Source organism: Grus americana, chromosome 3 (assembly GCF_028858705.1).
Source record: "Grus americana isolate bGruAme1 chromosome 3, bGruAme1.mat, whole genome shotgun sequence".
NCBI classification, from domain to species: domain Eukaryota; kingdom Metazoa; phylum Chordata; class Aves; order Gruiformes; family Gruidae; genus Grus; species Grus americana.
In genome coordinates, this window is record NC_072854.1 from 125190513 (window position 1) to 125215635 (window position 25123).

At 46.8% G+C, this 25123-nt stretch overlaps 2 protein-coding genes across 2 annotated transcripts in view; both read right to left on the minus strand.

Annotated features, from left to right (window-relative positions):
• Positions 1 to 120: 120 nt before the first annotated feature.
• Positions 121 to 11651, minus strand: GZF1 (GDNF inducible zinc finger protein 1). Its single transcript, XM_054821011.1, has 6 exons — positions 11038 to 11651; positions 6225 to 7594; positions 4679 to 4773; positions 3559 to 3726; positions 2185 to 2342; positions 121 to 1942 (listed from the first exon to the last, which is right to left on the minus strand). Exons 2-6 carry the CDS (start codon positions 7571 to 7573, stop codon positions 1586 to 1588), a joined length of 2127 nt encoding a protein of 708 aa, XP_054676986.1. The 5' UTR covers positions 7574 to 7594; positions 11038 to 11651; the 3' UTR covers positions 121 to 1585.
• Positions 11652 to 13165: 1514 nt separating this feature from the next.
• Positions 13166 to 25123, minus strand: part of LOC129204661 (GDNF-inducible zinc finger protein 1-like) — a 59387-nt gene continuing 47429 nt past the window's right edge. Inside the window, exons 2-4 of the mRNA XM_054821010.1 lie at positions 17130 to 18431; positions 15079 to 16008; positions 13166 to 13308 (exon numbers count right to left, since the gene is read on the minus strand). Of these exons, the coding sequence (XP_054676985.1) occupies positions 13293 to 13308; positions 15079 to 16008; positions 17130 to 18431 (2248 nt within the window). The 3' untranslated portion in view covers positions 13166 to 13292. The remainder of the gene's footprint in view (positions 13309 to 15078; positions 16009 to 17129; positions 18432 to 25123) is intronic.

Here is a 25123-nt window from a genome sequence, read left to right on the forward strand (position 1 = left end):
GTAAGCTCCAAGAATCCGGCCCCGCCTCCAGGCTTCCGCCCTGTCGTGGTGCGTTCACGGTGATGTGGAGGGTACAGGAACACTCGGTAACCACCACCAAAGTCAGCGGAAGGGTCAGGCTTGAGATTTCAGTATTTTAATAAGAACAGTGCGTAGGAGTAACTCGCGTCCGTACATTCCCGCAGTACAAAAGTTGCCCTGGCTACAGGTGCTAATGCTCAGGCTTTAAATATATCTACAGCCTCTTTACAGCATCAGGGGTACTGAGCTTCGGCAGGGACATCGCGCTTGAATAAATACTTCAAATATAACCTCTTGGAAATGTTCTCTTTTAAAAAAATTCCCTTTCTCTAGATTAAAGTTCTGATTCCACGGTAACGCATCCGCCGTCCCTCTAAGGTTCAAAAATAGCTCTGTGCCACAGTCTGGGGGTCTTTATTGCTTTGCCAACCCCTAAGCCTTAGACCGGGCCCTCCCAGGGCTCGATTGTGCTTACCTTTACACTAACGCAATCTTTCGGAAAAAGTTTCACTCACAGCTTCAGCTGAGGAAGTTTCTGTGGAAGTACTACATTAATAATATTAAAATAAAGAAGAAAATGAATTAGGAAAAGCTCTGGATTTGTAGATGGTGGCACTGGGGATCTGGCCCTGAGTTCTGAAGTGTTAACGGTACCAGCAAGTGCTGCAGAGAGCCGGGAGTCAGCCCGGGCAGGCGTCTCTCTGTCGGTGCCAGCTACGGCAGAGGCTCCTTCGGGCACAGGGAAAACACCCCAAATCCCCCCAAACCCCCCCGTGAGGTTACGCTGAAGGCAACCAGAGTCACTTTGTACCGTTAGTCATCGGAATGCTGCCTGCCTCCCGCTTGTAACTGAGCTTACCCCTGGAGACTCCTGCCCTGCTGGAATGGGCTGCAGCACCTCGACAGCAGAACAGTAATTAACTTTTCCCACCGGAGTAGTACTTAATTTAAAAGTAGGTCTGCAGGTCAGAGCAAGGGTGATGTTTGAGTTACGCTGGAGAATTAAAACTCCTGGAATGAAACTTGCTTGCTCCCACTCATATTCCCAAGGAGCGAGCTGGCTTCACTGCTCGGATCTTTGGCAAAAGCAGAGATAAACCAACATTTCCTGAAAAGCAATTTAGTAAAACTTATTTTATGTATGGATTTCCACTAGGGAAAACACAATTAATTTCACTAAGCTACTAGTCTGGAAACATGACATCATTTCTCCTGATTGTACATGTGTCATCAAATCAAGCGGAAATCAAACTCCCTTCTTTATAACCTATCTGAACATAGGTACTCACTCGCACTGCGGGCCAGCTAGAGCCAACACCCTTTTATTCGTAGGGAATAAACTCACCGGGACCCCTCCACACCCCCTGGCGTGGCGTGACTCTGCCCTGCCTACGGGAGACAGAGCGGTACGTGTCAGAGGCAGGTAATGACTTTTTTGAGGAAATTCTGGCAATCCACGTCTTTCGTCTCCAGCCCTGCTTCCTTCAGTTCCCTCTGCGGGTCATTGGCAAAGTCAAAGGACTATACAAAGGGTGCAGCTGAAACCGGATTTGTAAATACCGAATTACTCCATATTCACCAGAGCGTGAAGCTGTGGCTGAACAGCGTCTGTCGGCGTGTGCAGCACTGTCAGCTCGCTCAAGGCGGTGGCTATCAGGGCTTCCTGTGGTCCCGGTGTCCCGTCTGACTTACAGTCTGTTCCCGCGGCAGAACCGGCGTCGTGCAGCGCAGTCACGCTCCCCGGGACAGCAGTCAAGTTTTGATAGTGGCCGTTTTCAGGGAAAGACAGGAGCTTCTCTGGTATTTTAGGTGACACATCATATTCCTCGTCAGGAAGCTCTGTTTTGTGACCTTCATCATTCTTAGATGCTCCTTCAACTATGACAAGGAAGGACTTCCAGGGGGTGTTTTTATCGTGTATCTGAAAATAAAAAATAACCAAAAACCAGAACGTTGGGTGCATGCTGACTGTCCGGGAGGCAAAAGCTTGGATCCAGAAAAAGGCGTCTCTCTTCATCCCACATAACTCCCCCAAAGCTAGGTCAGTGCGCACCAAGGCACCGATCCGTGTCCCCGGGGAGCTTCCCCTTTCCACAAAGCACCTAGCCGGGCCCATGAAATAAGGCTCCAGGGCTACGAGGCGGTGGGACGACCGGTTCTTACCGAAGTGTGCCGTCGGAGGGTGGACTTGTCGGTGAACGTTCGCCCACAGGCGTTGCACATGAACGGCTTCTCCCCGGTGTGTATTCGATGGTGACGCTGCAGCGCGTTCAGCTGCGTGAACTGCTTGCCACACTGGTCACAGCAATAGGGTCGCTCACCTGGAAGCAGAGCACAGCGGTGATGTCGGGGTATCGCGGGTGCCGCTCACCGGGGAACCTCAAGTAGCCCCTCGGCTTCGTGAAACGATAAGGCACGCACAGGCATCCTCAGGAAAAAAACCCAAGATTTTTCAGAATTTTCCCGGTGGGGTAAATTTTGACATGTGTGAAGTAAGCGGATACTTAGAGAGTAAGGGCTAGACCCAAAGCCTGCATAAATCTGTGCAACCACCAAAGCCTCCGCATTTTCTACATGTATTTTCCTTTAGCGACTAAAGTCCTGTCCCAGAACACAGGTTTTCCTATTTACAAGGTATGTTCTGCGAGCACGAACACCAGAGCTGCTCACAACCACTACATTACCTCCGCATTCATCACAAACTGCCTTGCTGCAGTCAGTTTGAAGCACTTTTGGAAACAACCCCACGTTTACTCCTTCCTCGGCTCAGGTAGGAAAAAGACCCCAAAAAACTTTCCAACAGATGCAAGTAGTGTCACAGAAAGATGACATTCCAGAACAGGAAAAAAAAATATTAACACCGGTACTGCCGTGCCCATGTCCCCCACTCCCCCTACAGTAACGCCACACTAGACACACCGATGAGGGGAGTAAAGAAAGAGCAAGGCATGGCAAGAAAACACAAATTTCATTAATGCAGAGAACACTGGTGAGGACGCTTCCCCCAGGGTGGCACTGGATAAGCAAGCATGGTATTTATTACGTGATGAAAGTAACACGGGTATTCGCAACCTACTGTATCGCTGAATAGCGTGGACTTTGAGAGAGCAGACAAGAAAACTTAAAAGCAGACTTAAAAGAGGAAATCTGAGCAGGAGAGAACACAAACGTGAAAGGTGGGCACGCGGACAAGAACGAGATCAGCTCTCTGCAGTGCTTCACTCAGAGCTGAAACGGACACAGTTCTTTGGTCACCGCTAATCTTCCTGCTAATAATGCAGCAGCGTTATAACGTCTCTGCACAGCTCTGAAGCGTTTCAGAGAGCTGCTGTAACTCAGTAAGCAGCACAGGGAGCACTAGGAGAAGGGAAGCGGATGGAAGAACATGCTGCATCAAGAATCAAAACATGCCTGCAGGGCAGGAATTAGAGTAACGGGAAATCCTAGTTGAGAAACCCCTTGTCTGAATTAGGCGGCCATGAGGTCTACGTCTTTCAATTGTGACGGTTTGTTTCAAACAAAAGGAGCAGCTCCTACCTGTGTGAACTTTTATGTGCTGGTAGAGCGAGTTCCTCTGTGCAAACGTTCTGAAGCACACTTCACATTTGAACGGTTTGGATCCGGTATGGATTCTGTTGTGGTGTTTCAAGTACTCCTTAGAGGCAAAGCTCTTCCCGCAGGTTTCACACATGAAAGGCCTTTCCCCTACAGCAAGGGTGAAAAGGAGAATTAAACCAACGTAGTGTCTGAGAACACAATTAAAACATCACATGCAAAAACTGGACGCTGTTAGATACAAACAGAGCCCGTGCCAGCTCACGAAAGGATGTGAAGGGGCCACAGTGACCTCCGCAGAAGGCAGAGAGCTTTCCTGCGAGAAATCGGCACAACCCCTCACAGTGCACCTCTCCAACAGCACAACAATAGCTTTACGCAGCCCATGAAACGCCCAAGGAGATCTGCAGCGAGCTGCCTTCTCACGACCTTCAGAGTACTCTGGCTCACTCTCATCACAGATGCAAGGCCGCATGCCTCTGATGAAAGGCCTCTGCCTGTAAGCAGCCAATTTTAGTTATGTGCCTCCCAAAAAGCATTCTTGGAATTATATTTCATTGTAACTTCGTGTTTTCTGCCACCCAGATGTAGTTACAAGCTACGGGCAGAAGGCAGACTGCTTTAAGAAGGGTCAATTCAAACCATCGATTGATACTACGAAGGATACCCGGTAGAAGGACACGTGCTTTTAAGCAGCTTGCTTTGTGGGTCAGGATAAGCCAAGACAGCTGTTTTATATTCCTCGACCTAACTGTCCCAGACTTAGAGAGAAATAATTTTTCTCTTCAGAATTCAACCAGACTGTTTATTGATGACAGCTCTTAAGATACTGAAGACTACCCAAAGCAGCCTCAGTCCACACTTCAGATGTCGGATCCCGGCCAGATGGGAACTCCCTTTCTCTTCAATCAACTCCTTTTACTCTGACTCTTTTGTCTGCCTATCCACTTACGGGAACATTTCTCAGTCTAGGGATGAGAAAATCTATTTTATGTTAAAAAAAAAGCAAAAAAAAAAAAGCATTTTCTGAATGCAAATAAGATCTCCCAGTTTCACAGCAGGCCTCCTCCTATAGGTAGTGTACTGCAAAAGAAAGCCTTACCTGTGTGACACCGTTTGTGATATATAAGCATGTGATTCTGAGTGAACCTGGCGCCACACTCATCACAGACAAAAGGTTTTTCACCAGTATGGATTCTGAAATGAGAAAGCAACGTTAAAGCACCGAGGTATACCTCCTTCCTTTGCAGCACAACGCAAGCCGTCGTTACTTTGCGGCCGCTCTCTGAAGAGCAACCGTAGGCCTGCACAAGATGTTAGCGTCTTTTAAAAACGCCTTCAGCTGGGCCAAATATGCATCAGGACTCTTTTGAACAGCGCTGCAGGAACACAGCCAACACAGGCCAGTTTTCGTGGCAATACATCAACAGGAGGAGCGTAGATGTAAAAATAGATACAAAAAGACGAGAAATTCTCACCGCAGACTGTCACAATACACAAGCTGGGACAGCAGTGAGTTTCCAGCGCTCAACAATTGAATAGTCACAGTGGTACACAACAGAGGAGAAACTCCACTTACGCCAAACCCTATTTTTTTAAGCAGCACAAAGCAGTTACTCGTGGTTAGGAAAGGACACACGATGAAAGAGAGATGCCATGTACGGCATCAGCAATACCATCGGAGGAGCACTCTGGCAGAAGTTTGCTTCTGGATGGACCTTCTACCACTGGGAGTAAACCCATTGACTTTGAAAGGGGCAGTGAAAGGAAGCAGTAGTTAACGAGCCCTTCTACCCTGCGGGAAGTGCCACCTAGGAACACAATGACACTACTGCGTTCTCTTTTTGGGTCCGAGTAGTAGCGCTTTGGGATATTTCTTCTATACCTCCCTCTCCACGCTTACTCCCTGGCTGTAATCTGAACTTTGGTTGCAGATGACCGCTTTGGTAGACTGATAAAAGCAGGCTAAAGCCTTTAGTAGCTAGAATTTTCGGCTAGATAAAAATGTCTCCCCTGTGAACTTTCAGGACCTTGTATTTGCACTTCCACTGCTGAATCTCACTGCGATGTAAGCGCTACAACTGATTTCATCAGCTCTGCCTTTGGTGCTTCGCTCACCTCCAGATGGTGGCATGCCAGCCTCTTTCTAGTCATCTATCAGTTATTTTCTACACTCAGCACCCAAATGTGGTGCTTTTCCATTTAATACAAGGCCAAATCTTTTTAGAGTACTTTCACGCTTATTGCATAACATTGTTCTATTGAACATAAAGAGGCATCAAATTAGCTGAAATAATTATAGCCCTAATCCTACAAATAATTTGGCATGGGGTCTGCTTTTCTCAAGTGAAACATCCCACTGACACTTAATCTGCCTGCTCCCATGAGAAAAGTTAGCTGTGCGCTTCAGCAGCAGCAGGCCTGGGCCCACGCACCTCTACTTCCGCTACAAGAAAATTACAGCAACTCTCTTAACCTGAAAAGCAGGAAAAAACAAAAAAAAAAAGCTATACGGAAAAAAGGAACTAGGGAGACTTTCCAGTCAGTCCCGTTTTACATCCCCACTTCACTTGAAGGCTCAAGGTGTGTTCCAGGGGATTCTGCTTCTCCCCCCAGAATCTAACAAGGCCAGTTAAGTCTGTTCATACCTCATGTGTGTTTTAAGTGCAGAAGGCTGAGAAAATTTAGCCTCACACTCTGTGCACCCATAAGGCTTGTCGCCTGTATGCGTCCTTTCATGGAGCCTCAAGGCAGTTTTGGAGCTCAACCCCTTTCCACACTGTTGGCACTGATGACGCTCCCCACCACCCTCATGAACCTGGAGAATGTGCCTCTTGACGTCCTTCTTCCTCTTGAACTTCTTACCGCAGAGCTCACAAGGGAAGTGGCGCTCGCTGCTGTGGACATGGCGCTGGTGGCTTTTTAGGTTGCACCGGTTGGCAAAGGTCTGACTGCAGGTTTCACACCGATAAATGATTTCGGCCGCAATGCCGTGGCTGTGCTTTACGTGCTTGAGAAAACTTTTCTCATACAGGAATTCCTTCTCACAGGTGCTGCACTTGAAGTTGCTGCCTCGTTTCTTTTTATCCTCTTCGGATTTTTTCAGGCTTTCTTCTGATTCAAAGTTGCCATCGCATTCTTCACTTTCAGGTTTGATGTTGTTCTCTGCTTGCCCCTCCTCTCTCTCCACATCACACATATCCTGGTCTTGAGGATATTTGTTTTCTTCAACAGCAACCTCTGCACTCTTCTGCTGCTCCCTCAGCCGCCTCGTGTATTTCTTCTTCGGGATTTCCACAAATACTTTCCTCCCAGCCAGCCTCCCGCTTGCCCTCCTGATTTTGGCATAAGGAGGCTTCATCATTTCCTTATTTTTTTTGTCCATTTTCTCTTTTGATTTGGTAGCTGGCATCTCGGGAGACGTTCCATTGCTGCGCCTGTCAGCTGGGGAATCCAGAGGAGCCAGAGGACGGTCTGCCTGGTCAGCTTCTGCCACAGCAGCTGCTTTGGACTCGAGCAAAACGCTTGGCTGGGCGGCGCTCTCTTCCTCGGAGTTCTGTGATTCCGAGAAGTTTTGCAACTCCAGCAGCACCGATTCAAGCATCTGCTTCTTTAATTGAAAGCAGGTTTCCGAGAGGTCCAAGCACTTCAGCTTTTCGGCTATTTCTAGCATACGCTGCACTCTGTCTTCTTCCACTTCTACCTTAGCGGTATAGACAAACTCAAGAAATGAAGCAAAATCAGCAACCTGGACCTCATTCAAGAACACGTTGGTCCTTGGGCCTTCCATGCCCTTCTCGTTAAGGAACACCTCCTTGAAAAACTTGCTTGTCGCTGCCAATACAGCCTTGTGAGCAACAAACTCTGCCCTGACGCCTTGGTACTCCACGCTGACAGTCACGTCGCAGAGGTGGCCCAGGAGACGCAGCTGATGCATTTCGTTCAGGAGGTTGATGGGAGAGGACTTGGATTCCAGTAAAACCGCATTACTTTCCATCTTTCTTCTCTCTGCAAAAAGCTGTTAACAACACCGCACGTTAGCTATTTGCACGGAAGCTAACAAAACTCAAAAGACTTCGCCGGCCGAAAGTCACGCCCAGGCTTTTGAGAGCACTTCACTTCAGATTTAAGCACTTGAGGTGCTTGAGTTTAAGCGACCAGACTTTCAAAGGAGCATTGTGAAAAGTCTGGCTGGAAGCGCCGATTTCAGAAAGCGTCGCCCTAAGCGGTCATATCTCAAACCACGCCGCTAGTCACACGCTGAGATTTCTCTGAAGTTAATTTGAGTTTAAATCTCAACCGTGATTTTACCCGAAATGCTGGAGACTATTACAACCTGTAATAGGGACAAAGCAAACAGAGGAAGATCAAAGGAAATGTTCTCATTAAGGCCTGTGGAATTAAGAAATTATTCTCCCTCCTAATCAGGCAGTACGAGAAAGGTAAGATTAAGTAAAAGTTAACAGCAATCCTAAACAAACACTTCTTTAAACAGGCCTTCAAGATAAGACTTTTAAGCAAGACTCGGATAAAATTCCAAACGCTTAACCGACCAAAGCATAGGAGACTGCACAATTACGTTCTTAAACTGTAAACGTAGGAAATCAGAAAACTTCCTCAAAGTGTTTTCTTTTAAAAAAAATTCACCACTCAAATGGACTTACAGCCTCTACATTTTCAATGTCCATTTGCAGCCTTACAAGGGGTTCGTAATTTCCGCTACCTTTTAGGTTATGTCGTATTTCCCAGTAATGTTCTCAGCTGCTACAAAGTTCGCAAAAGAACCGAGGGTTTTTTAAAAAAAACGTTTGATTCCAGAACAAACAGTATTTCTATGCACTTTGAAGACACTCTGAGCAACAACCCCCCTGCAATCTATTCAGTTTTACTGTGTTCCTAACAACTACATACGTGTGCGTTTAGAGTCTGAAGAATTTCTTTCTGCTTCCTAGAAGTTAATTAAGGTTTCTATTCTCTGTACAGAGAGACAGAGAGGTACAGGAGACTTGCAGCCTTTTATACAGGGGACAGTAGAAATCTTGCTCACAAAGATGAATAAAAAAGGTAGCGTACAAATGGAACAGAATTTATATTAACATAACAGTAAGGAAGCCATATTAAGCATGAGAGAGATAATAATATCCATAGCATCAGAAAGAGATACTCTTCCCCACTCCCTACAGTTATAGACCCAAATTTGAGTCCATGCTCATTTCAGCAAAACAAAAATCAGACTCACACTCCGACACAATTTTCTGTTAGAACAGTTTTGATAAAACATTTTAAAGAAACTGTGAAATGGAAAGGTGCAGAATACACAGCTTCATGGAGGTTATTAGCAGCCACGCAACATGAATGCTTCACGGACCTGATACTACACCAGGTAAAAAGCCACAGGGAGCCCCTGCCCTAAGGAGTTTACAAATACAGCAGACAAGACCCGAGGGAAGTAGAATCGTTTCCCCAACCTCACGCAACAAGCAAGTGGGAGAACAGGGGATACAATCCACCACGGGCACCCACACCTCTACCTTAGATTCTACAGAAAAAGATTATCCTCGGAACCAAACCCTTCCTATTGCCTAACCTTTGAATCTTTAGCTCGATAAACCTTTGATAAAGATTAAAATAGTTCCATTAACATTATTCTAACAGATACCTAAACCCCACTGTTACGGAGTTACGCTTACTACACTAAAAAGACCCAGGAAGGGGACAAAGAACCGCCTGTGCCAGTTCAGAGCTCAACAAGCACCTCAAAACATTGTCCGCTTTTACATGCAAGCCCCAACGCTACACTTTATTCTTGGTAGGAATTTTGTATGAACAAAAACGACATGATTTCACTCCCGACTGAAAGGCTGACTCTTATACATAAGCACGAAAGATGATGTTTAAACTTTGTTTCCCTTTCTCCATAGTCACTTGGTGATTTTTTCCTCCCAGTTATAAGACTCGCTGAATGCCTTACCTGAAATGATCAAAACTTTTTGTCCCAATACAATTATTTTCAAGTACTTATCATGCAATTTCGCAACTATCCACCTATTTTCCATTTGAGCACAGAGCAAAAGCTGTGGTCACATGTAGACAACAGTCATCCCTAGCAGGAAACAAGAACCCAAACCACAAACTTCTCCCACCGGGGTGAACGAGCTCATAACTGTACTTGGCGAGCCGTTCGTTTCGGAAGCTGACCACAGACGCATGTGTTAGCAGACACATTGTGCCAATTCCTTTTTTCTTAAGGCCGCAAAGCAGAAGCCTCCTGTTCTTACCATCACAGTATTTCCAGAATCAAAAGCCACTGTGAAAACACATCACATCACTGAGTTTATTCAGAGGAGGAACAGTAATCCAACATGTACAGTAAGGCATGTTGCGCTGCAAAGGCTTTTCATTGCTGCTCCTCTGGCAAGTACACTGAGCTACTGAGCACTGGGCTGGCAGAACATCTTTGACAGGACTATTATATAGCCATCTTAAAAAAGACAAGGCCTGAAAATTTGCAAACTGAGCCTGCTCGCTAGGGCTGGCCTGGAGAACTGAGATTCCAATAATAACAACTCTGGCGTACAGTCGGCTACCCTACACCATGCACGTGTCCCCTTCCAGGGCAAAAGTAGCTGAAAAGAGATAAAGGGCGCCAGCTAGATTTAACAAATTGTGAACCCACAAACCTGTCTGTTCTTCTGCACCAACAATTCCGCACAATGTACTAAGAGACGTTACTGCTACACGCCAACCTGCCTCATTTAGGACTGCTCCAACTACTGGAGCTACGATAACGGCACGACAACAACAGGCAGAGTCTGCGGGGCCGAAGCACAAGTTAAACCTGCGAAGCAAAGGCCAGCACGCTGCACCAAGCGACTTTCAGATGCCAGGCCAGAGCACCCCGCAAAGGCCTGGCACCCTGTGAGAGCGCAGGGGCTCTCAGAGACGTGCGCCGACTCCGCACCGGGCCAGGAGACTCCTGCACGGAAGGAGGATGGGGCATCGCCACAGGGTTCCCCGCAGCTGACGTGACGAGGCCAGTTGCCCTCCTCCTCCTCAGGAGGCTTCTTCCTGGGCCTCCCCTGCTCACCACAGCGGCCCGAAGAAGGCGGGCCTGGGGAGCGGCTGCAGCCCCCGGCGGCTGACAGGGAGAGGCTGCCCAGCGACGGGGCCACAGCGCGATCCCCCCTCCCCGGCTCCCGCTTCCGAACGGGCCGCGGGTCACCCGGGAAGGCTGGGGGCACGTCCCGCTACCTCCCCCCCGCCGGGAGCAGGGCGGAGAGCAGCTCCCGGTGCGACGGCCGCCGCGCCGAGGGGAGAGGGCAGAGGGCCACAGCGGCCACCGGGCCGCGAGGGGAAGCGTAACGGCCACCGGCCGAGGGAGGCAGCGAGGCCGCCGGGGCCAGAGCCACCATCGCTCCCCGCGTAGGCCGGGGGAAAGGCCCCTCCTGCCCCCGCACTCACCGGGCAGCCCCGGGGCCGGGCCGAGCCGCTCCTCACCGCACAGCCTGCGGGCGGCGGCCGGAAGCGCTGCCGCGATGGCCCCGCCCCTCACCCCGACAACGGCCGTTGGCAAGGGACGGCGCAGGCGCGGCCGTGACGCGCAGGAAATGGCGTCATGCGGCGCGACGGCGCGTTGCTAGGCAACGCGGCCCAGCCGTGCCCGGCGCCGCAGCAGTCGAATCTGTGCGAATCAATTACGTGACGGGACGGCTGGTCGCTTACGTTACGAGAGCATCTTTATTTTTAAAAAAAAAAAAAAAAAAAAAAAGCAATAATTTACAGCGACAGCACCACACCCACGTCTGTACACCCACACAAAGCGATACGCCGTGACATATTCAAGACTCAGTAAAAAATAAAGCTCTGTCCAGACCTAAAATCCAACTGGCATAAACACTTTTTAAAGAATGACGACAAACCCCCTCTGCGCCTGCAACGTCCGTCACCCCAGCTCACCCGCATGAAGCCCGCACCGCGCTGTGGAGCTTAGCGAGGCCGCGGCAATGAACCTTTGGGATAATTTAGCCTGTTCCGGCCCGGCGAGTTTCCTGCGTCGTTTTCTGGTGATAAATGACGTTATAAGTACAGAAGGGAGCGATCGGTGCCTTCTGCGTGACTAACACTAGATGGCACATGTTCTACTTTGTTAAGGACAACGCTTTCCGGTTTATAAAGTTTACCTTGGTCAACCGACCAAATTTCCGGCGCGGAGTCTTCACCCATGCAGGCGTCTGAGAACGTTTCTATTTTGGACCAGTTATGGTCTTTTTTGGTTGTAAGATCTATTAAGAAACTTCTCCAGTGAGCATTCCGGTCGTGAATCTAGGGGAAAGAAAAAAAAAAAGAGGGGGAAAACCAATTACATCTGAATTTTTTCTAACAACTACTTTAATAACTGAAGATTTAATCCAGCGCAAAATCAAACAGCGTCGGGGTTAACTCTGCGATACTCTGCTGGACTCTGAACCACAAGAACTGTTTTGCCAACTCTGCGGTGATTTCCTGGCTCCGCTGTCAGGGAACACTTCCAAAAGAAGCCAGAGTTTTAGCATACAGGCAAACATTAACTTAAAAACTTGTCACTGGAAAAAAACCCTTGGGTTCTGCCTTCACAGTCACTTCAAGGACCCGAAGGTCTCTGAAAATAGCAAAGCTCAGTGTATCACAATGCTGGAAACACATAAAATCATATTTGTCTACAATCTACATATTTTTAAAAGCCGTCTGTAGAAGGCAGATCAATCCCCCAACCCTAACATTCATTCTTCCGCTTTTTTTTTTTAAATAAAGACGAGAAGTTAAGCACCAACATCAACCCTCATTAAGGCAAGAAGCTTCTCTCGGTAGTTAAATGCCACCACCGCGGCTTGCCTGCCACGAGGACACGTGAGGGGCAGCCTACCGACACGTGTCTGCGCAAGGTGGACATGTCGGTGAAGGTTCTCTCGCAAGCTCTGCACTTGTACGGCTTTTCCCCGGTGTGAATGCGCTGGTGGCGACGGAGAGCGCCCTGTTGGGTGAACGTTTTCCCGCACTGTTCGCAGAAATACGGACGGGTCTCTAAAAACAACAAGAAAATCCAGGAAGCACAGAGTTAGAAGGTAGGTTCTGCTGGTCCTGATTTCAGCAGACAAAAAGCGTAAAGAATTTTTCAAAGATCACCATTGCTAAAATGGTGTACGTAGGAGATACATGCCTGAGGTCCTGGTTTTTAAGGTGATGTGATAAATGTTCCTTGGCTGCAACGAAATGCCAGAGAACAGCTCTCTGATCTTGCAAGGGTAATAGCGACAACTACAGCCACCCTCTGCTCTGACATCCTTCAGCAGCACAAAACAGGCCTCAGTCTTCTGGGCAAGCATCGTACGATACGATACGAGATGATATCGTGCCCTGCTTAACAAGTTAGGATTGGTATGAGCCTTGCTTCTCCTCATCACCTAATTCAAGGAGCTTATAAAAGTGGTTCTGGAATAAAATGTCACCACCCAAACTGGAAGGTACCTCAGGTCTGAGCTTCCAGCGCAGTTTATTTTCCCAGCCCCGAAGAGTTTGTTTCGTTACCTGCATGGACGTTACTGTGCTGGGCTAGCGAGGCTCTCAGTCCAAATGTCTTTCCACAAACCTCGCACTTGTAGGGCTTAGCGCCCATGTGGCATCGTTTGTGGCATTTTAAATATTCGTTGGTAGCAAAATGTTTTCCACACACATCACATTTAAAAAGGCGCTCCCCTGAGTAAAGAGAAAAAGACATTCTGAATTCTTTCAGCAGAATTTTGTACTTCAAAGTACACCTTCTTCAAATCCCAACCAGCAGTTTTTGTCAGTGTAAAGGGAAGCAACGGGAGGAATCAGATGGGAGGAACAGAAGCATTTAAGGCCTACCTGTGTGGGTCCTTTTGTGGCCGGTGAGTTTGCCTTTATCAGCAAAGCAAGCCCCACAGTCCTCGCAAATATATGGCTTTTCCCCTGTATGGGACCTAAATGGAGCGAAACACGAATGCCTATTACTAAACTAGCTCTTGTAGTGCATTCTTAAAATACCGTGTTTGAAATTATGTTCTACACACTGCAGGTAGCATACTCCAGTTTTTAAATAAAGTGGGAAAAAAGTACGTTCTCCTCACAGAGCATTTGCCAGTATAGCATATAGAATGCCACACTAAAGCACTAACATCCCCACAGAAGGAAGGTTTTTTCCCCTCGCTCTCAGGCTCTACAAACCCCACCTTTCTTTCACAAGTTATACCTCATAGTATAAGCATCGGAAGGGAGAAAGCAGGGAAGATGACATGCTGCTGCTGTGGTAGAGACTGAAAGTGCATCCAGATTGTCCCCAGTAGCAGATCTCTTGGGACATTACAGGCCACATTCTTGGCATCCGTGATCCCTCCGTCTCATGTCTTCTGCCCTGCAAGCTTTAACTGGCAGGATATTCCCATTTTTAAGACAAAAGGCACTGAGGAAATTAAGGCAAGCAGTGTTTCCGAACGCACACTGGACATCTGATTTTAAACTAGCTCAAATCAGAGAAAGTCTGAGCCTAATGTTTGGTCTTAACACTGTGCCAACTTCCCTTATTCCAATCCAAACAGTAAGATGTGCAAAAACACGGATAATTCTGAGTTGTCAGGCACAATGCTGCCAATACGGTCAGCCAGTCACCCAACACAAACCCCGTGAGTCACTGTTTTGCGGCAGTCATACCGCATCTCACACGCGGTGTGGCTCTGCTGTGTTTCAGCTGAGAGATTATTTCGACATTTCAGATGTTTTGCTGGTCCTGAATCAGTATACCTCACCACGTTTTAAATCTCTAAGAACACCGAGGAGACAGAAGAATGCCATTGTCCTCATTGTATGGGTCCACACTAAGAGGATTTCTCTCACCTCTTTTAGCCCTCCAGCAGTTAACTGCCTCTTACAAGCTATCTGCTACACTCCCTGTTTGGAGAAAGATGGGGAATTCCATGGGATGTTTCACCCTCTCCTGGGAGAGGACACACATAACAGAGACACCACCAGAGAGCAATTCATCCAGCCTAGCTCCAACGACTACGGAGGGAGCCCAGATGAGCACTCCAGCTTTCGTATTGCACACAAGAAATGAAATCCCAAGCTAAATGACTTGCCAAGAGCGATAAAGAAAGAGCAGGGCTCAGCATCTGGGGTCTCTGAGGCCCTTGACTAATTCTTCAGCTTATGGTACTTTCCATTGGTGAAGGCCACCATCTCATTTTGGTGACTGTCCCAAATGACTTTTGCTTACAAGTTCGGATAGAACATCTGTTTCAAAATCCCTACCCGAAAGTGATGCAATGTCCAGATGCGGACAAAGCCTTTGCGTAAAAGGATTAATCACAGACACTACAGAACAAATTATATCCCAGTGTTCCTGTTATAAGGACACACAAGAGAATGACTCAGAAGAGGAAAAAGAAGTGCTGAAGTACTCGGGGCATGCAGGGAGTGGTAAGGGGAGAAGCGGTACTTTAGGCTGACCTGGTATGGATCTTAAGTTGCGATGGCTGAGCAAATCTTGATTGACAAATGCCACATTCGTAAGGTTTTTCTCCTGTATGCGTCCGCATGTGAAACACCAGTGCTGTTCGGGAGCTGAGGATCTTCCCACAGACAGAGCAGAGAGGGCGTTTGACTCTGCCTTCATGCTTCCGCATATAATGCGTCCTCACATCTCTCTTTCTTTTAAAAGTAGCGTTGCAAAGGGTGCAGGCAAACTGCCTTTCTTCAGTGTGGACACACGCTCGATGCTCCTTCCAGCTGTTGTAACTAGCAAACGACTTGCTGCAGACGTCACACTGATAGACTTTACCAGGCAAGCACTGATGGACATCTCTGCAGTGATCCACATACTTCTTCCGGGAAACAAACTGCTCATTACACTTCTCACACGTTATTACATAGGCAGATTTCTTATTCACCCCGCTTTTATTTACTTTCTTTATTTGAAACTCTTCATCTGATTCACGTTCTTCACCATCCTTCTCATTACAGTATTCATCATCCTCCTCAGTACAGACCTCCTCATTATCTCTACTATCTTCCACCTCCGAATACCCCGCTTCGTAATCTACCTCCTCCTCTCCCTTCACGTTCATTTCACCTTCATCTTCATTCCCTTCTTCACTCAGTTTTTCACTTCTTGCTTCAGCTTCCTTACATTTCCGTTTACGTTCTTCTTGCTCATTGCTACAGTCTGCTTTGTTAACAGATGAACCCCCGGGTTCTTCCTCATGACTTGCGGCCTCTTCGTGCCTCGCACGCTTTTGTTGTTCAGCCTCTGATGTCCCATTCCATATGTCTCTGTCAGGATCTCCGTCACAACTTGTTGCATTTGGTCTATGTGCAGGCGGAACTACCATCCAATAGACAGGCATAAGTTTCTTCTCTTGCCCAGACTCATGGATTTTTCTGTTAAAAGAAACAAACAACAGAGCACAACTTCAATAAGTTTGATTGTTTCAATTCAGCCATGTTTGCCTTAGAGGAAGAGTCATTTAATTTTAATTGTTCTTCACACCATTTAAGAAATTAACAGCGTGTTTGGAGAGCCGAAAACCAGGGAAATGTTCTGTAGAGTTGGACTGGACAATTAAAGAAAATTAAAATGTCTCAGTTCATCAAGGACGGAGCCTCTCAAGTAGACATATTTGTCATCTGACTAGTAACATAGGATGGACTGTAAATTTTCCTTCAAGGCCATGGTGGACAGGATAAGAAATTATGGACTTCAAACAAGGGAAATGCAGATTAAACACTGATATGGAAAAGCAAAACAGAGCCCCTTGTAAGCCATCAACTGCAGTGGTTAACTCTATCACCACTCAGTGCATGGAACAAGCTATGTCATTGCACTCGCGACACATCTGGAATGTGTTTTCTGCTACTGGACTGAACTGCAAATTCTGACGTTTTTGAAAAGGGAGGCCAAGATCCAGGAGAAAACCACCTATCTCCTGTACCACACAGACAGGGTACGGAGACATTTGACAGGTACAGTGGCTTTTGCAGTTCTGGAAATGACTGTGCGATTTCAATATCTTGTTTTCAGTCAGGCAGCACTTAATAACCCTGTCTGGAAGCTCAGGCTACCCAGCAAAACGGCACAGAGCGTATTTGCCCACGAAAATCATACTAAAAAGCACCATGCAGCCCTGACGTTTATGAAACGGGCATTTTCTTGTGCATTTTAAACAGATACCGATTCTTTTCAGGCTCCTAGTTAAAAGTCCAAATCTGAGGCTTCCAAAATCACCTCCAAGATCCAGTTGCACAAGTCCCCTTTGATTCAACAGGAAATGTTTGCCTAAATTCCCAGTCTGGGACACCTCAATCCAGTAATCCAGACTGAGAACTTGATGAGGTCAACAGAAAAAAATCCGTGCCGATTTCAACACGCTTCTGATCAGATCCAAGGAATTCTGGAACTAAAGCAGCAAGGACTTGAGGAACTCTTTTAACCTGGTGCCCCAGAGAGAAAACACATTTTCCTGCGCACGCACGGACACACACAGACACAGAGAATGCTATACCTTACATGAGAATTGTAAGCAGACCTCTGAGCAAAGCTGGCGGGACAGCGTTCGCATTTATAAGGTTTCTCCCCAGTGTGCGTTCGCATGTGGACCATGAGGCCACACTTGGAACTGATGACCTTGTCGCAGTACGGGCAGGCCTGGGGATCCCCCTTCTTCTCGTGCACCCTGCGGATGTGGTCATTTATGTCCTTCTGGCGCTTAAATCTCTTGTCACAAAAGATGCAGGAGAAGCCCCACTCATCGCTGTGAACGGTGAGGTGGTGCTGCCGGAGGTTCCGGTGAGTGGAGAAGAGCTGCTCGCACGTAGGACAGCTGTACTTGACAGCCAGGTTAACGTCATGCTTGAGCTCCATGTGCGACTGGTACTGCTTGATAACACGGAACGATTCGTTGCACTTCTCGCACTCCATCTGCGGCAAGACTTTTGCCACATGCCGCGGCGATTTTCTACGTTCTGTCTTACTGGCAAATTTGGAAATTAAACTGTTTTCATCTTCCCACTGCTCAGGCAGCGTGTTCCCAATTACTACACAGGCTTCCTTTGACTCAGCCTGACTTAGGAGAGGATGGCTGTTCTCATTTTCCAGGCTAACAATATCCACGCCGAGTCTGTTTCTGTTCTTGCGACATTTCGGTAGCTTCGCCGTCCTGGATTTTGGCTCTGGAAAAGCAGTGTCCTCTCGCTCCAGGCTTGCTGGTTCGCCTTCAATGAGTTCGTAGCCAGCCAGCAACTTTTTATGTTTTTGCCTATCCCAAAGTTTCCTCTGCATGGGTATTGCCACGACTTGGGAAGAGCTACTCAGTTTGCGGTTCTCCTCTTGCTGGATGCGAGTCCACTGTGGCCCACCATTTTCACGCAGCTGACCTTTCAGATGGAGGCTCAAATCTAATCCCTTCCTGCCCTCTGCTTTCACTTCTTCACAAATGTCAAGCAAATCCTTGCATTCGAGTCTTTCGGCTATTTCTTTCATCCGTTGCAGTTTTTCCGCTTCAATCTCCACTTCTGCAGTGTAAACAAACTCCAGGAAGGAGGTGAACTCTTCTGTGTAAATGTCTTGCAGGGTCACCGTGCAATTCTTGGTGTCCAGCATCTCATCATGCAGGAAAAGCCCCTTGAAATAGTTGCTGGAAGCTGCCAAGACAGCTTTGTGAACCAGAAACTCCTCCTGAATGCCGAGATGCTGTGTGTGAACTGTCACGTCACAGAGGTGACCGAATTGGTACAGAGAATGCAGTGCCCTCAGGAGGTTAGGAGCAGCAACCTTGGATTTCATTAGAATTTTCTTTTTCTCCATCCTGCCAGAAAAACAGACAAATGTTTGAAAGCTTGCTCTCCCTCCTCCATGAGCCATCTTTTCATTCACGTACGACTTCAATCATTTAAGAAAAGCTCAGTGGAGATCCATGTCCTAGTTTCTAATTTACAAGATGTAGTAAAGACCTCAAGGTTACCTCTATCGACCCAACCGTCATCAGCAAATGCACTTGGTTTATTACAGTCACAGATTTAGACTTACGCTCTAGGATAACCCTTCAGAACCAATATTCTGTAGTGCAGATGGTAACAGTAATGAAATACGAGTAACACGATTGGCCCATCTTAACATAAAACATTCTTCACTTTTCAACAGTAGAGGTCACAACAATTTACAGTGGAAACAAGCATCTTTCCCCACTTGTCTTGTACCAAGGGGGGAATTGAAACATAGCATGTCACTTCACTTCCGATTGTTTCCAGGCCGGTGCTGAAACACAGCCTGTGTTTTCACAGCCCCTTGTGCCAAAGCAGGGGGATAACTCTGGATCTGGTTCAGTTTTGTTTCTGCTTTTTTGCCCCCATATACACAATCAGACCTAGGGGTTAATAATGGTAGTTAGCGAGCTTCTATTTTATTTGGCCACTTAGATAATATACAGGGACAAATTACATAGCTAGAAATAGCTACAGGGTTTTTTGAGGAGTTTTGTTTGAAAAATATTTCAAAACTGTTTGTTCCTTCTCAATCAACAAGCAGAGGGGCCAGAAAGATTTTGACGTTTTCAGAGAGAACAATTTGCATTTCCCCACCAGCTCTAGAGACAGACACTGGCTATTACTACAGTAAATCCGATGCCCAAGAACTCTATGGCTTTCCTGTCTCAACCCGCATACGACACCTACACCGCTGGAACAAGAAGTCTTATTTACCCTTGCCCATAAAGCACAACAACGATGCTGCCAACCCTACTGAGGCCTTTAGATGCTCTGATCTGATATTCCTGATCTAGCATACTTTTTAAGTGTCTGTTATTTAGCGCACGCTTACTACGACTCTGTAAGCAAGGCGAGAACATTAGGCCAAAATAAACAGACAAATCAGCTTGCTATTGCTTCAAGGCTCCGTTTAAGCTTGGCTTGCTGCGCTTCCCTCTCACAGTAATAACAGTTGGCAGAAACTGACACTAAACTGTACTTTCACTTCTCACCTAAATTATGTTTGACATTATATTAAATACATTCCTGGCAGATATAAACTGATTAAGAAGACAAATGTATCTTCAACATGAAGTACCAGGAAGTCGAACACAATGCATAGCCTAGAGTGAACAGGCTTGAATAGCAAGCTTAAGAGAGCGCTTTGAGAATACTCTATTACAAGCTACTGCAGCAAGCACTGCAGAGGATAATCATCTTCTAATCTGCAAGACGTAAGTTGTTCAATGCTTGTGACACCCCAAATAACATAACATAAAGGTTTAAACGGATTTTCTAATGACCCCATTAAGTGCCACTGGAACGTGTACAGCCACATTCATAAGAAGCGGACAAGATTTCTACTAGATATAAAATGTCTGTACATTTGAGTTATGCAGAACTGCAAATATTTGTACTTAATTGGGGGGTTGATCTCGAGTACTGGATGAGCTCCTGCGAGAAGTCCCACCCCAATGAAGGGGACTGCTTGGGATCTCAGCCTTCTCACCTAGCTGGTGCAGAACTGCCTCACTCCTGCACTCCTCACTGCTAGCAAGTTCAAAGGTGTTTACTCAGAGAAAAGAAAGCAAGAATGCTACTACAGGAAAAATACGTAGGAAAAGTAACTAGAAGAAAAAGACAAACAAAGCATGTGTTGAAACATCCCATAGGAGCTGGAAATTGAGGAGAGGGATGTAGAGACTAGCATCGTCTAAATTCTGTCAGAAAAGGAACGCTCACATCCAGGCCCCCACAAACGTCCAATAATTATCACAGTCCCTGCCTTACAAATTCTGGCCAGCAGGCATCTCTAACACGCTCCCAACTCAACATCTGCCAACTATCCCCTATCAATGACCACCACCTACGTGGAGACGTAACCCTAAACAGCTCCTACGGCACACTTGCAGGCTGCAGGAAGAAACACAGATCCGGAGGTTAATACCAAATTCAGTCCACAAATTCACAAAAGCTTCCACTTAATCTGTCCCCTGGCTTGCCCTTCTTAACGTTTTCCAACAGGATATCCTTCTTCATTTCTGCACAGAACTGACCCTAGGGTTACAAAGCTCACTGATAACTAGCGCTTAAAGAAATCAATGAACAGAGCATGTGCTAATTTCCTCCTCCTCCTCCTCTTTAAGATCCCCATCTGCGATAAATTCTTGATACACACTCCCATGTGAGCTCTACTAACACTAATATCTGATACTAAGCCAAATGGAGAGGTACGTTCCAGCATCATCTCTTTAGTTCAGTTGGCTCTAGATTAAATCAGCCTGGAAATGGTTTGCTGAAATGTCTTTCCAATGAAAAATACCACAAATTAATCAACTCCCAAAATTCTTTTTTCTTCAGAAAAAATGAGACTGCACTTTTTGTTACCATTTGGAGAGGAAACTGACCTTTAGTTTTCTGAAGTGGTGTTGAATATAGTTTGTTTTCATATGTTTTACAGTTTCATGAGGTTGAGAGTAGAACACAATGTTTCAGAGGTATAAAATCAGTATGTAAGGTTATTTTTTTCCGCCAAAAAAAGTTCAGGTAATAGATTTCCAAGTATTTTGCTTTCATTTTGGGGGTAAGGAAGTAGCTTCTTATACCAAATATATTAGGAAAGCTATTTTTTCTCCTTACTTTTTATGCTTCATTAACACTTAATGACAAAAGAAGGTTCTTGAGGAATTCCCATCCACGGCAATGGGAACAGATGACAAATGTTGCAGTAAATCATCCAGTTATTGAATCAAAGACATACTTTGTTCTAATTACAGGTAAACGTCAGCTTGAAATAACCACCAGTGATCTAACAGGAAAAATAATGGTGACATCATGGGTTCACAGCCCACTGTAACCAAGATGCCACCGATCGCTTTGGGCCGCCATGAACCCGTTACCACTTAGGCAATCAGGAAGTAAAAAGGAGCTGGTTAGAGGTTAACAGCCCTCATAAATATCATTATGCTGTACCTTGAAGCTACTTCTGAAAGCGGCAACTTGCTAGTCTCTGAGACACTGACTTCAATGGGGAAGATTTTAATGAAAACATAATATTTTTCCCACATACTGCATTTTACAGTTTTGTTTGTAACTTCTTTTAGCTTTTTGCCCAGTAATAAAGAAATACTTTAAAGAAATTGCATGTATACAAGATTTACTAAAAGCATAATTAATCTAACAGAACCACTGCAAAAGCCAAAATGTATTTCAAGTCAATTACAGTTCCTGATAAGGCCACTGGAATAAGTACAGCTGTTTTAAAAAATAAAGCCTAACGGTGGCTTCCAATCTCCAAGAGGAGATTTATATTTGCTGCGATACATCACTTTTTTTTTAACGATGCAATGACATAGCCGATAGCAGCTCTCTATCTCAGGATAATTAACACAGTAAACTAAGACGTTTATAGGAAGGACAGTAAACATTTCTAGAACATTGTTTCCTAGACTTTCACTGGTCACATCTACTTTGCAATTTCTGTGGGCCAGAGCCTTAACTGGTGCGATACAGTACAGCCCTTCGGAAGTGAAGACAGTGAAGGTACACTGATTTATACACCCAAGTATCTAGGGGAGAAAAAACTCAATAGGTCAAAGAAATTGAATTGCATACTTCTCAAAAATTCTGTTGTTTCTGCTTTTTGCAAAGCATACATAATCTTTGGTTGCTTGATTTTCCCCAAGCCTTTCCAATTAGATTTGAAGTTTTTCTTCAGAGAAATGAGAATGAAATTCTTCCTTATTTTCCCAGGAAGAGTTCCTTTAAACTCTCAATAGCTGCATGTATGCATACAACAAAGGGCCTCGACAGCAATCAAAATGAAAACCCTTGAAATATCAATAGTGTTAGGCCCCCCAAAAAAAAGAAAAAAAAAGAAAAAAGAGTCTTGGTATGCTCTTACTTGATCATCGTTATCATCTGCAGAAACTGCCCAAGTATCTCTTTCAAGTGTTGGTATGGCATTAAGAGGGTGTAACTACTCCTTGTGATGCCTGGGCTACCATTTGGCTAAATAAGTCCAACATGGGTAGATCACAACAGCAGTGCAACACCCCAGATCCTGACCGATAAAATGAACTGCTCAAGACATCAGATGAAACAACCAGTACTGCAATACAGCAGGCAGAATATTTAAGAGCACACAAACCGCCCCAAGCAAAGGGCAGTAAGATTCATTGCCACAGCTGCTTAAGACCTAGCTTCAGTCCTCAAATGAGCCATACCTGTGGTATTTTTTCTAATTTTTGCTTTTTTTTTTCCCCCTGTAAAATCAGATAACGTTTGCCCGTCTTAAAGATGGATCAGGATGACAAAAATACATTAACAGCAGTGAGGTAATAAGCTACCATAGGTGAAAAAAGAGCATTATGAGGACATAAACGACAACTGGAGTTACTCAACTGTATTAATCATCTACAAAATTAAGCTTATTCACATCAATTCCTACAAGACACAGATAATTAGGTACACCAGGACACCGAGTGAATAGTAACAACAACTGCACCTCTCCTGCCACAGTTTCTGGCCTGTTTATGCACTGCTGGATGAGTTGAGGAATTGCCATCCAGAGCATCCTGATTTATCTCCCAGCGCACTGCTGGACAAATTCCTCCAAGAGTCATTTAAAGTTGTCTTTTTTTTTTTTTTTCCAAACATATAGAACTTTGATTTCTGCCTTACTAAAACCCAAATCCATTCCCTTTGAGACACGACTGGCAATGCTCCTCGCATGAGAAAATCAAGGCTGACCACGCTTTCCAGGTGGAACAGCACTAACGCTCACAAACCTATCTGAAAAATACCGTGCTGCGTTATCCCTTACACTACTGACAACGCACGGTCGTGACCGTCTTCAGTTTTTTACCGTTTACTTTGTGCAGCCAACAGATTTCTACGCGCATGATGGCCTGCAGCGCACACAGGTCCCCCCGAGCCCTGCGAGGAAAGCAGAAACCAGACATTCTTCCCTGCACTTGACAACAGCGCCAGTCTCCTCACAGCATGGCGGGTGCCGGCAATTGGAGAGGCCTCACTGGAAAGCAAAGCGTGGGGAAACAAACCCCGCCACGGCCTGAGCTCCGAGCAACCCCGGTGCGGAGATGCGGGGCAGGCCGGCTGTGGCCCCGCCACCACGCAGGGGACATGTCGCCCTCGGGGCCACCACAAGGCCGCCCCACGCCCGGGTGAGGCCTCGACGCCGCCATGTCTCCTTGCGAGGTGTCGAGGCGCGGCCTGCGGTGCTCACCCTCCCGCCGGGCAGGGCAGCGGCAGCAGCAGCCGGACCCTCTCCCCACCCTCCCGGCGGTCCTCGGGAGTGTTTCCCCGCTGCCCGGCCCCGCACGGCCCCAGCCCGGCCTTACCCTGCCAGGCGGGCCGCCCCGCTCCCGCCTCAGCCGCGCTCCTCCCGCCCGGGAACCGCCCCCGGGCGCAACCACCGCTTTCCCCCCCCATCCCCTTCTCTACCTCCGCCCTGGCGGAATGGTACGGCGCGGGGAAGGCCCGCCTGGAAGGGCCCTGCTGCCCGAAAGCAAGACGGCCGCCCCGGCTTCGCCACATCGGCCGCCTGTCTTGCGCGGCCATCTTGAGTGAGGGAGTCAGGAGCAGGCGGGCAGCCATCTTGGGCGCGGTCAGAGGGCACGCGCAGCCGCTGTTCCCGCGCTCCCTGAGGAGAGGAGCTGCTGGACACGACCTACTGCCGAAACCCTCACAAATCCTGACAAAACCCCCAAAATTCCTCAAAACTGCAGGCAGGGGTCAGTTTTACTCTGTCACTTGGAGTGCCTCCGGCTATGCTTTTAATTATTTTCTGTCAGGAAACTGCAGCAACTCTCCCGTTGGTCAGGAATACCACAGGGTGCCAGGTCTTGCTCTTGCCTATACACAGAGACCAGCCCATAGATTTCTTTTGAGGAGGGTACCTGCCCCAGGCAGAAGAAAATCTCAGAGCTCCACACAAGTTATTTTTGTTCCTTGGAGAAGGCAAGCGGCCTTTGCCACAGCCTCACAGCAGACAAGGTTTTGGGGCCCCAGGCCTGAAAGCCAATTCAGGGTGGCTGCCAGGGCTCAGTTTGCTCTGGAGCAGTACTGTCTCCAGTAAAATTAACAATTTGTTTTTCTAGTGATCCATTCACATCTTCATTAGGAAGACTCGATCGAAAGAAAGCTATGAATTTTTGTAGCTCATGCTTAGCTGTTTCCACAAAACTGAAAAAAAAAAAAAAAACCCAAAGCTTTCATCGACTCAAACCCAATTTGTTTCCGCATTTGCAAAGCGCCGTGTTCCTGTGTTTAACCAGGTTGAATTGCTCCTGCTGCCAATGGCTGTCTACGGTGGGTTTGTTCCCCAGGCGCAATAAATGTTCTCACTCACCTTACGGCCCGGTTTGCTCCGCCAGCCAGGTCCAGCTCCTCACTGTCTCCCGGTATGGATACTGGTGGATCATTTCCAGCATTAAAGAGAAAGGGTTTAGGAGCTAACTTGAAAGCATTTTTTACTTAAGTGCAGGTTTTAATCTTCAAATTTTAGCGGCTT